Genomic DNA, 12,128 nt, shown 5'->3' with positions numbered 1-12,128 from the left:
TGGCGAGAATCTGTCTCCTCACCACGCGCTCTCACCACTGGTGTCCCCCAGGGCTCTGTTCTAGGCCCTCTCCTATTCTCGCTATACACCAAGTCACTTGGCTCTGTCATAACCTCACATGGTCTCTCCTATCATTGCTATGCAGACTACACACAATTAATCTTCTCCTTTCCCCCTTCTGATGACCAGGTGGCGAATCGCATCTCTGCATGTCTGGCAGACATATCAGTGTGGATGACGGATCACCACCTCAAGCTGAACCTCGGCAAGACGGAGCTGCTCTTCCTCCCGGGGAAGGACTGCCCGTTCCATGATCTCACCATCACGGTTGACAACTCCATTGTGTCCTCCTCCCAGAGCGCTAAGAACCTTGGCGTGATCCTGGACAACACCCTGTCGTTCTCAACTAACATCAAGGCGGTGGCCCGTTCCTGTAGGTTCATGCTCTACAACATCCGCAGAGTACGACCCTGCCTCACACAGGAAGCGGCGCAGGTCCTAATCCAGGCACTTGTCATCTCCCGTCTGGATTACTGCAACTCGCTGTTGGCTGGGCTCCCTGCCTGTGCCATTAAACCCCTACAACTCATCCAGAACGCCGCAGCCCGTCTGGTGTTCAACCTTCCCAAGTTCTCTCACGTCACCCCGCTCCTCCGCTCTCTCCACTGGCTTCCAGTTGAAGCTCGCATCCGCTACAAGACCATGGTGCTTGCCTACGGAGCTGTGAGGGGAACGGCACCTCAGTACCTCCAGGCTCTGATCAGGCCCTACACCCAAATAAGGGCACTGCGTTCATCCACCTCTGGCCTGCTCGCCTCCCTACCACTGAGGAAGTACAGTTCCCGCTCAGCCCAGTCAAAACTGTTCGCTGCTCTGGCTCCCCAATGGTGGAACAAACTCCCTCACGACGCCAGGACAGCGGAGTCAATCACCACCTTCCGGAGACACCTGAAACCCCACCTCTTTAAGGAATACTTAGGATAGGATAAAGTAATCCTTCTCACCCCCCCCCCCCCTTAAAATATTTAGATGCACTATTGTAAAGTGGCTGTTCCACTGGATGTCATAAGGTGAATGCACCAATTTGTAAGTCGCTCTGGATAAGAGCGTCTACTAAATGACTTAAATGTAAATGTAATGTAAAACCTCCATGGTCAGTTGCTAAATTGTATGCATTGTATGCTGCTGCCACTATGTTTTCAAATACTGCCCAGGAGAGACTAGCATGATGGCCATATTGAGACACATAGAACACCAAACTAAAAACAGAAGGGGTGCATAAGCAATGACAGCACCTTTCAGATGTAGAAATGTATACAGCAGCACTTGATTAACTACCCCTACTACACACAAACACAACCTGCTGTGGCTGCATGAAAGAACGACTTCGGAGCACAGACAAACCCCGGTTGCCATGGCACTGGCATGCAAGTGTTTGACAGACTTTACGAAGAATGGCCCTCTCACCAACGTAGGCCAGCGCCATAGAGATATGCAAATCGGCACCCCCTCAACAGCCCTGGCCCCTCCGGATCCCTCGCATCCTCGAAATATTTCTTGGCCACTAAATGAAGAGTGCTATTAGTTATCTACTTCCTGTCTGACCAAGCACATTCTGGAGGTGGTATTTTGCAGCCATGGTGATGGATGTATGAATTAATATTAGAGGTCGACCGATTATGATTTTTCAACGCAGATACCGATTATTGGAGGACCAAAAAAGCTGATCCCGATATGGATTTGTAATAATGACAATTACAACAATCCTGAATGAATAATGAACACTTATTTTATTTTAAGTTGATACATCAATTTAGTCTCAAATAAATAATGAAACTAGTCTCAAATAAATAATGAAACATGTTCAATTTGGTTTTAATAATGTAAAAGCAGTGTTGGAGAAGAAAGTAAAAGTGCAATATGTGCCATGTAAAAATGCTTGGTGGTTCCTTTTAAGAGTCTTCAATATTCCCAGTTAAGAAGTTTTAGGTTGTAGTCATAGGACTATCTCTCCACACCGTTTGGATTTCATAGACCTTTGACTATTGGATGTTCTTATTGCCACTTTAGTATTGCTAGCCTTATCTCAGGAGTTGATAGGCTTGAAGTCAAACAGCACTGTGCTTCAAGCATTGCTAAGAGCTGCTGGAAAACGCAGGAAAGTGCTGTTTGAATGAATGCTTACGAGCCTGCTGCTGCCTACCACCAGTCAGACTGCTCTATCAAATCATATACTTAATTATAATAAACACACAGAAATACAAGCCTTTGGTCATGAATATGGTCAAATCCAGAAACTATCATCTTGAAAACAAAACGTTTATTCTTCCAGTGAAATATGGAGCCGTTCCGTATATTATATATTACTCTGCTTGCACTGAACGCAAGAGAAGCGACATTTTCCTTAGTTAATATTGGCTGCTGACATTAATTTATTTTGATTACATATGCAGGTTTTTAAAAAAATAGACTTGTGTATTGATTTTAAGAAAGGCATTGATGTAGTTGATTAGGTACATTTGTGCAACGATTGTGCTTTTTTTGCGACTGATTTTGTTAATCACCCGTTTGGCGACGTAGGCTGTGATTCGATAAATTAATGAATTATATGCAATGCAGAACAAGCTAGTTAGCCTAGTAATATCAACCATGTGTAGTTAACTAGTGACTATGAATATTTTTTATAAGATAAGTTTAATGCTAGTTAGAAACTTACCTTGGATCCTTGCAGCCACAAGGTCATTTTTATGCCAAAACTCACATAACAGCTGATCAGCCTGCCACGCAGTCTCCTTGTGGATTGCAATGTAATCGGCATCCAAAAAGGCTGATTTCAGGTTATCATAACAATCGGTCCTAATTTAATCGACCTCTAATTAATAAACCATTCTAGACTATTGGAATTGAGGAGCATGTGTATGCATCTTCAAATTCCTCTATGGAGAACACTGTAGCGCAGAAACACTTCAGCTCTAGACTTGAGAATGAGGCGTCTCTCGTTAGCTTGGTGGTGTTTAGTGTTTGTACACACCTTATGACCAAGATGCAACATGATCTGAGTCTTCAGATGAGCTTATGTAATAGAGTAGTAGCATTTCTGAATACTGTAGACTTCCAGAAGGCTGAGTCAGACAGGTGGAATGATTACAACTCCTTCAGACTAGGCCTGATTTATTCTGTGGGAAAAGGGCCAAACATTCATTGTCAGGTTATCATCCACTTAGGTAACACACAATTTTAGTTGTCATTTCCTCTGACAAAAAAAGCCCCATCACAATCAGTTGGCAACCACACTTCCTGTGCACAATAGTAGAATGACTCCACGGGAGCCTTGCGTTCTCTCACCCGCTTCCAAAGCAGGCCTCTGTGCTAGAGTATAACTGTTGACCAAGAGACCCTCATTTTAAAAAACTGACTGTCCACTGTGTAGGCTATTTATTGCAGTCAAATGCTATGGAATTGCATTCGTTTTGCTCCAAATAACAGTAGCACTTGTGTACCTCCTTGAAAAAGACGCTGAGCGCATATCAGTGACGGTATTCATGTCTTGTAAGAGTTTTATCATGAGATGAAAGGAGAAAACCATACGGCTTTGTATCATCTGCGTTTGACCAAGTTACCCTCGAATTTAACCACAGAATTACACCATAGAATTACAACTGGGGCCTGGGCCAAAGTAGTGCGCCATAAAACCGCAATAAATGTTGCACTGTGTGGCAACCCAGGCGCTTACATCACTAGCTACTAGTGAGCTTAGAGGAATTTGGCAAGTTGTTGAGGGCCACGCATTTGAAATTCTAGTGAGTGGGGAAATGAAGGGACAACTGAAATACAAACTATTCAAAGCATTTGACCAACTTTCATCTTGGAATCAGTATTGCACAAATAAAACACCAAATCAATGAAAGACGCAAAGACCTTTGGGTACAATTATTCTTAAGATAATTGGAAATGCAGGACACCCATAGAGATGGATCGAGGACCCATCTTTGTATCTGTGCCATTATAGTGTCTGCAACAGCATGGGCTGCGCCATAGACGGGTTGGTTGTTTACCAACAAAAATGCACAACTATGGGATAAAACAGACTGGGTTGGCTTAGATTGTTGACAACATGTAAGCTATATTTGGTCTCCAATGATTTTTGAAAACAAATACATGTGCACAATGAGAACTTGTCTCAAATACATCGTTATAGATTTTTGGTTAGCTAGCTAATTTCAGACATTAGCATTGACATGAACACCTCAAAACAAGACATGGTATCAAGAACATGAAACAAGCCACTTAGGATTCCCCACATGGCAGTTTGCCATTCTTGTCAGCAATTTGGCCATCCAGAACAACAACAAGCTAACTTCTGCCCCAACGAGACGCACGTCGTTCGTAAAGTGGTCAGCGAAGTGGTTCGAGCATCAGGCCAGTAACTGAAAGGTTGCAGGATCGAATCCCTGAGCTGACGAGGTACAAGTCTGCAGTTCTTCCCCTGAACAAGGCAGTTAACCACTGTTCCCCGATATGTCATAATTGTAAATAAGAATTTGTTCTTAACTGACTTGTCTAGATAAATAAAGGTTCAATATGTTTAAAAGTTGTATTTTTACATGTAATCTATTGAAACCATATGTAACAGTATAGCTTCTGTCCCTCTCCTAGTCTCTACCTGGACTCGAATCCACATCCGTTACGCTCAACCCCTTTTGACCTCCTTTTCCACAGGAACCAGTGGTCCAGGTCACGGCACCAATGTAACAGGATAGCTTCTGTCCCTCTCCTCACCCTTAACTGGGCTCAAACCAGGGAACCTCTGCACACATCGACAACAGCCACCCTCGAAGCATCGTTACAAGTCGCTCCACAAAAGCCACGTCCCTTGCAGAGGAAGGGGAACAACAACAAGGTATCTGAGCGAGTGACGTCACCGATTGAAACTCTAGCGCGCACCACCCCACTAACTAGCTAGCCATTTCATATCGGTTACACATATCAATTTTAAAAAGTAGTCACTTTTCTTCTTGTGTTTAAAAACAATTGGAAAGCCAATATTGGTGGTTTACCGCCACCTGTAGTGCTGGAGTCCTGAACCAAATAGTGTCTCGGGCATTTATTGTGGCCTCTTGATGGCTGTTATGTCTTCAAACCATTTACAAACCACCACACCCAATTTGAATACAATGTGCTGATCATTGGTTGATTGCTCCCAATCCATAGTAATCCCCACCCAATTGACTACTTTAAATTGACAATGGCTAAAACTGGTTATATCCATGATGTCTTCTCTATCTGAGGACGCCCAACTCCAGGTAGCTGGGTATCTGATTTAGCACGAATTTGTCAAACCTTTTCCAGCTCCAATATGAGGCTATTGGACTGAGCCAGCGGAAGAAACCGACAATAGGTGCTAACCGTAGCCACCCAGCCAACTGACTAGGGGGGTTCAGTTCAAACTCTACTGGAAAGTTGCCATAGCGTAACAAATCAATGCATCTAAGACCTGTAACTTGCACCTGGATAAGTCAAAGCCTAACGTTGGCAGATGCCGGAATGTTATTGCAACGTTACCTGTTCCCTTGACCGCTTCTCCTCTTCAACCTGTCTTTGCAAAGTCTCAGCTCTTTCCTCGGCTTCATCCGCCTGTTGCTGCAAAACTTTAATTTTTCGCTTCACTGCCTCGATGCTATTGGCCATTTTCTTCAGTCGACTTAATTTGTTAGCTAACTTGCAAAGATTGAAAACGCGTTTCTAATAACTAGCCCGTGCAGGATGCTAACGTTAGTCGTTCCAGTTGGATTGGTTGCAAGCTGGCAAACGTCGTTCCCGATGCGATGTTTTCCCGAACAGACAAACCAACGCCCCGCCAACGAGTCCAAACTGGAAATTAGAACAGAGCTTCGTTTCTTTCAATCTAACGTTACTCAACACTGTTGTCAGCTTAGTCTAAATTAATTCTTACCGGCAGACAAATGTAATGTGCATAACAACGTCAAGTAGTTCGATTGATAACTATGCCGAATGAATCATAGACTAGCCTAAAATTGTAAATCAAAGTTTTCACGTCGATGTGTCAATGGACAGTGAGACAGCGTCGTTAGCTAGCTAGTGGCTAAAGTAAATGCTATAGGTTCGAAAGGCAGTTCCAACAAGATGAATACAAGTAGGATTTTCCTTTTAAGCAAAATGTATGGGTGATGGTTCCAGCTGTCTATTGAAGATGAATAAGCAAATTGCTAAGAATTTGGAGGAAAGTTGTGCAAAACAAGACGGTTACTCTCTCCCTCCACTGCTCAGTTGCCTCGTTCTCTTCCTTATTTCAGCAGACAGCACGCTTCCGGTCTACTCCACCCTGTCAAAGGGGAACTGACGCCTTATATATTCCCGCCACCTGGATAATTTTGACTTTTAACCAAATGATAATTAATTAAAGTTCTCCAACGCAAAGACAATGAAACAGTAAACACAAATTGTCATATTTAGAGCTAGCTAGTAACTCAACCTGGTCTCAGAACATGTCGTATAATTATGTACGTAAATCAGAGACACTCCATTTAATATGAAATGTTAAATTCCATATGTTATGTATCAATTTATGGATATCCTGTCACCCATTTCAAATTATATGTTATGAATTACAATTTGTATTATATGTTACGAATTAGCAACATGTAAAATATGATACGAATTTGCAAAACATACAATATGTTGTGAATTTTCAGAAAGTACAATATTGTAATGAAACAAACAGCAAAGGAGCAGGTCCGGTGCGCAAACCCTCTAAAGGATGCCTGCAGCAGAGTCGATAGCGCTTATAAACCCGAGGTCCGCTTGTGCGCTACGTCTTAACGCGCTCACCAGCCAAGCACGGGCGCACGGTCATGGCATGCTCTGACACCAGTGATGCTCATGCAGCAGAGCCGCAAAAGCATGATGCGGCAGAGTCTATTTCCTCGCTTATAAACCCAGGGTCGTTACACTATGTTATGAATTAGCAAAACATATGATATGTTACAAAGTCTAGCTAGGTGGCTAATGTTAGGTAGCTGGCTAATGTTAGCTAGGCTACTGGTTAGGGTTAAGTTTAGGAGTTAGTTTAAAGGGTAAAGGGTAAAGGGTAGGGGAAGGATGAGCTAAAGGTGTTAAGGTTAGGGGAAGGGTTAGCTAAAAGGGGTAAGGTTAGGGGAAGAGTTAGCTAAAATGCTAAGTTGTTTCAAAGTAGGACAAAAGTAGTAAGTAGTTGAAAAGTTGCTTATTATCTAAAATGATAAAGTTGTCCAAATGCCTTAACATATCTTACTAATTTTGAGTGTCTTGGATTTACTTTAGTATGTTACGTCTAGTCTATGAGACCAGGCTATAACCACACACGGCACAGACATCAATTCAACATCTATCTATTGCACGTTGGTTGAACGTACTTTCATTGAAATTACATGGAAACAACGTTGATTCGACCAATGTGGCCAGTGGGTCATACGGTTCATCTGAAGCAATAGCTTTACTCTTCAGGATTTACTTTTGTCACCATAGGTCTATGGGCCTGTCTGCACTGTATTGTCATGGCCCAACTCTTCCAGGCACTTTTGGCTGGCTGCCCTCAGCTCACAGGGCCATCTGTCCAAGCTGCATATGCCAGCTGGCCAGGCCATTATCTGGACTGGAAGGCAGTGAGTGGTTTTATTTAGCATAAAGAAGATGTATACTGCCGTGTAATGCTCTGGCTAATTGTGAAATGTGTTGGTTTGAGACCCCTGCTTTTAGCCCATGCTCAGGTGACACATCTTAAAGGATATAAATGTTGTACGTTATGGTTTTAGTGTATGTAAAGATTCATTCCCTGGTATTCAATGGATGTGAGATGGCTTAAATGGAGTATTACTACTCTTTTCGCCCCATATATCCAGAAATTTGTATTGACATGAACAAATGTGAAGTTGTATGTGGATTTGAGAATGGCACTAGATATTCCCATGATTACACATACTAGCCAGTATTTGCTGAACCAGTACCTGGGTTTGAGGAGATTATAGCTCCTCTCGCCTGGGATCCTTAAATTCAAAGTCCCATTAACAAGCGTTTCAAACGTTATAATGTCAAAATACAACTAGTTGGAGAGCAACTATCGTCATTTCTGCCGTTACGCACGGTATGTGCTTCCGAAAAAGGTCTGACTAAAAAGTATCTATTGTTTTTTACCAAGTTCGCGTGTGCCAAATCAATCTTCGGCACCTGCAATAAAATCACTCATTGCTAATGACGATAGTTGCTCTGCAAAACTCCATATTTTGGTGAGTACTGAACATATTTTGACATTATAAAGTTTGCGGAGCGAGTTAATGTGACTTTGAATTAAAGGATCCTGGGCGTCAGAGGACATCTTGTCATATTCATCATCTCATCAAGCCCAGGTACTGGTTCAGTTTTTTGGGGGACATATGAATCACGAGTGGCGTTGCATTTTATTTTAAATGTAAGTTATGATTTAAATCAATGAAATAGTCAAATGATAATTGGATACTGGATGAGTTCTTCTGATCTGCCTTTGTAACTCTAAGCAGACAGTGCAATGTTAAAAAGACTGCAGTTGATCTTTTCCCTGTTTCTTATGTATCTTGTCATTTAATGAAGGGTCAGGAAACACTAGCAGCTCCATTAGAAGAGTAAGTAATGTGTGCCACCCACACATCTCCCAATACAATGTTCCAGGAAAGATTATCTCAACAAAGAGCAAGCCAATCGTTTAAAACGCGTCCCTAATCCTAAATAAAGGAGCAGTGGACACCCCAGGACTCAACAGTGGATTACAGCAGTCTGGGAGTGTCAATGACATTTGAAACCGAGTAGTTTGAAGGTGTAACGTTATTAATCGTTCCCACTACACTCTCCCTAGTCACCGGGAACACAATGATGACAGGAGTAATAACAGCAGTGACATGGCGACACTATTAGCACTAATCCCCCATTGGGTGCAGAGCAGAGGGGAAGGGGGTCTTGTAGCCAGCTGGCTATGCAGAGTGACACCCTGTCTAAATCAATTTCACCCCCTCTTGGATGCCGAGAGGCTTTGCACTGAAATGCCATTGCAGGGGGTGGTGCTTGCCGGTTGGTGGGGGAGGAGGAGGAGCAGTATATATTTTATGGCTGACCCTGGATGGCCATTTTGCTTTGTGTTGTGTGGTTACAGAATGCCACACTTCAGGGTTTGTAATAGCCCCGACAGTACGTGTAGATCTCTAAACATGGCTGTGAATGTCTCCTGCCTCACTAATGTCTTGTTGTGACTCTGTCCCTCGAAACTAACTAAAGATTGAAGGGATATTCTGTCCTGGCAACTGAGACCACAAGTCATGACATTATGCCATTAGATTGTATGAGATGCCACACGAGCCAGGGCATAGATGTTGTGTTATCTTTATCCTCACTGAGGATTCTGGCTCCTCTCAAGTTCTCTTAGTGCTTTTCTTTTTCAGGGCCTATCTACTACATGGTATTTACCAGCAGGGAGGTTTGACAGCATTGTCTCTATGGGTGCATTCGTAAATTCACTCTGGAGTGCCCAAGAGTGCTCAGAGTGCGCTCTGGGCATCCATAAATTCAGAGCGTTGTCAGATTGTCTGTTATCTCTGGTCAAAGAGTAGGGTTGATCTGAGCGTTCTGACCTCACAACGGCATTCAAGCACCCAAGCTAACTGGGCCAAAGTTAGCTAGCTTGCTAGCTACTGCCAGACATAAATGAGAGAACACCTCACTCTGACCATTTTACTCGCACTAGCAGAACTGGTTTGGCTATTATCAAGATAGTTGCTGACTGTAACATGTGCTGCTGGCAACAATTTTATTTTATTTTACCTTTATTTAACCAGGCAAGTCAGTTAAGAACACATTCTTATTTTCAATGACGGCCTGGGAACAGAGGGTTAACTGCCTGTTCAGGGGCAGAACGACAGATTTGTACCTTGTCAGCTCGGGGGTTTGAACTTACAACCTTGCGGTTGCTAGTCCAACACTCTAACCACTAGGCTACGCTGCTGCCCCAATTAATTTTTTTGCCGATGTTTACTGACACCGGCCACATTGAACAGGTGTTGGGCGTTCGTAAATTCATCAGTTATTTTGAGTGAATTTACGATCGCGCCCCATGACAGTGTCTGTGTAGACATGGCCTTTACACACACCCGGCCCCCCACCCCCCCTTTCCTCCGCCCCCACCATTCTGACCTCTCCTGTTTTAAACCCCATGGTATTTTGGCATGGGAGAGCCTTCTCAGGGCTTTGCCATAAGAAGGCAAGCTATTAGTATGGCAGGTGGACGTGCTATATCAGGGGACGGCTTCCCTAACAAAACCATTTCATCATTATCAAGGGACAGATAGGGAGAGAGGGATCTAAATAAGGTAGAGAAAGGGTGCGGGCCTGACGTGTGTGTGTGGAAACGAATATGATGGGAAGAGAGGCTTTGTTTGTATGTGTAGGTGTGAGAGGGCAGTTTGTGTGGTGTGCTGTTTGGTGTGCCAACGGAACTTACATCTGCAGCTTTCTTGTCTGCAACCTCCAGCTTCTCCTGGGCATCCTTCAAGGCCTCAGAATATTTGTCCAGCTCATCCTCAGTCCCCTTCAGCTTCTTCTGCATCTGGATTAACGCATCGTCATGCTGACGGAGGGAAAGAACAACAGACAGGGAGGAGTGGGAAAGAGAGAGACAAACAGGCAGAAAGAGAGGAGATGGAGAGAGAGTGAGGACAATAGAGGGAGGGAGAGATACAGTATGAGAGGATGGTTATAGGGAAGAAACTCAGACAAGCCAAGATGTGTGAAGACCAGGCTATAGAGTGGAAGGAAACACACACAGTATGATGTGAGAAATAGAGGTCAACATCTCAAGGTTTCCGAAAACATATTTCTGTAGTACATTCATTGAAGTCATTAGAGAGATTAGAGCAAATAATCATGTTAGATGGCACATATTTCCAGCTTTGGTTCATTACTTAGTGAATAAAACTATTTTTGAATGTTATGTATAATGATTGGTCGCCTTTGATGAGCAATTGATCAAGTACAAGTATGAGTAGCCGAATGACTGTGTTGAGGGGTTACAGTGTCAATGCATTGTGGGTATTAATATCTCCAGGCTCTCAGCCTTCGTCCCTGAACTGCTGTGTATAACTATTGCTTGTACTTGTCGTTGTTCCCAACCCTACTATTGGATTCCAACTTGGGGACAGGAGGACAGCTGTCACTGTCAAGAAGAATACCCACACGCAAGGTCTTAATATAGTTTTATGGAGCTCTCTGGAACACGATGATCACTTTAGGATCCGGATATAATGTCTTCATTTGTCTTTCCCTGTGACTATCTGTCAATTAAGTTTAGGCCTTTATAAAGGCTCCTGGCTGTCAAACTTGGATTTGTAATTTTGATATTTGTTTCTATGTTTCGGTAGAAATACCAAGATCATTTGTTTGCATTCTTCAAACAACTCAGACTTAAACTCCCTGAATGTTGTTATCATTGAGTAAAAACTAAAAACATACTCGTAGTTAATAAATATGGTTATATGCCATATTTTATGTTATTTATTGCTAATAACATTTAGTGTGAGCATAGGTTGCTTACCTTCTCTAGGTAATGATTATTCACCGCATTAACAGACCAATTTTGAATTTGAGCTCTATTGTAAGGCCTCAAGATTAACCTTCAGTTGACCTCCCCTAACCAAGGTATGGTTAGCATCTTAGCAATTGTTGGCCTACTTATGTTAGCAAAGTTAATCAACTGTGTGTGAGTTAGCATCACCTAATTAATAACTAACTAGAATTATACGGAGAATACTAGGCTAGGCTAAGCTAGGCTAGGTGTCCCCACCTGCTTGCTCTTATCCTCAGCTGCCTTTTTGTCAATCTCGGACTGGTCAGACGCTTCCAGAGCAGTCTCCTTATCCATCTTCAGCATCAGCATCTTCTTCTTGATGGCCTCCATATTGCCGGTGTTTGGTTAGGCTCACGAGGCAAAGAAATGAACTTGGATGTCTTTCTGGAGAAGGGTTCAAGGAGGATGAGTTGGAGCCCAGAAGGAGATGGGGAGAGAGATGGACGGACAGAGAAATGGGTGAAAAGAGAGAGGCCAAACTCAGATT

The 12,128-nt window shown here is 43.1% G+C and overlaps 1 protein-coding gene across 8 annotated transcripts in view; it reads right to left on the bottom strand.

The window, feature by feature from the left end:
- The window catches only part of LOC124005496 (tropomyosin alpha-3 chain-like), a 27,555-nt gene extending 15,427 nt beyond the window's left edge, over nucleotides 1-12,128 (bottom strand). For 2 of the 8 annotated variants that reach the window (XM_046314811.1, XM_046314812.1), the window contains exons 1-2: nucleotides 11,858-12,128; nucleotides 10,520-10,645 (exon numbers count right to left, since the gene is read on the bottom strand). In XM_046314811.1, the coding sequence (XP_046170767.1) occupies nucleotides 10,520-10,645; nucleotides 11,858-11,971 (240 nt within the window). In that variant the 5' untranslated portion in view covers nucleotides 11,972-12,128. Of the gene's footprint in view, nucleotides 1-5,562; nucleotides 6,334-10,519; nucleotides 10,646-11,857 lie in introns of those variants that run through there. The other 6 variants (XM_046314809.1, XM_046314810.1, XM_046314815.1 and 3 more) reach the window with 3 other exon arrangements.

This window comes from Oncorhynchus gorbuscha, linkage group LG19 (genome assembly GCF_021184085.1).
Source record: "Oncorhynchus gorbuscha isolate QuinsamMale2020 ecotype Even-year linkage group LG19, OgorEven_v1.0, whole genome shotgun sequence".
NCBI lineage: Eukaryota > Metazoa > Chordata > Actinopteri > Salmoniformes > Salmonidae > Oncorhynchus > Oncorhynchus gorbuscha.
This window is presented reverse-complemented; position numbering and strand designations above follow the sequence as displayed.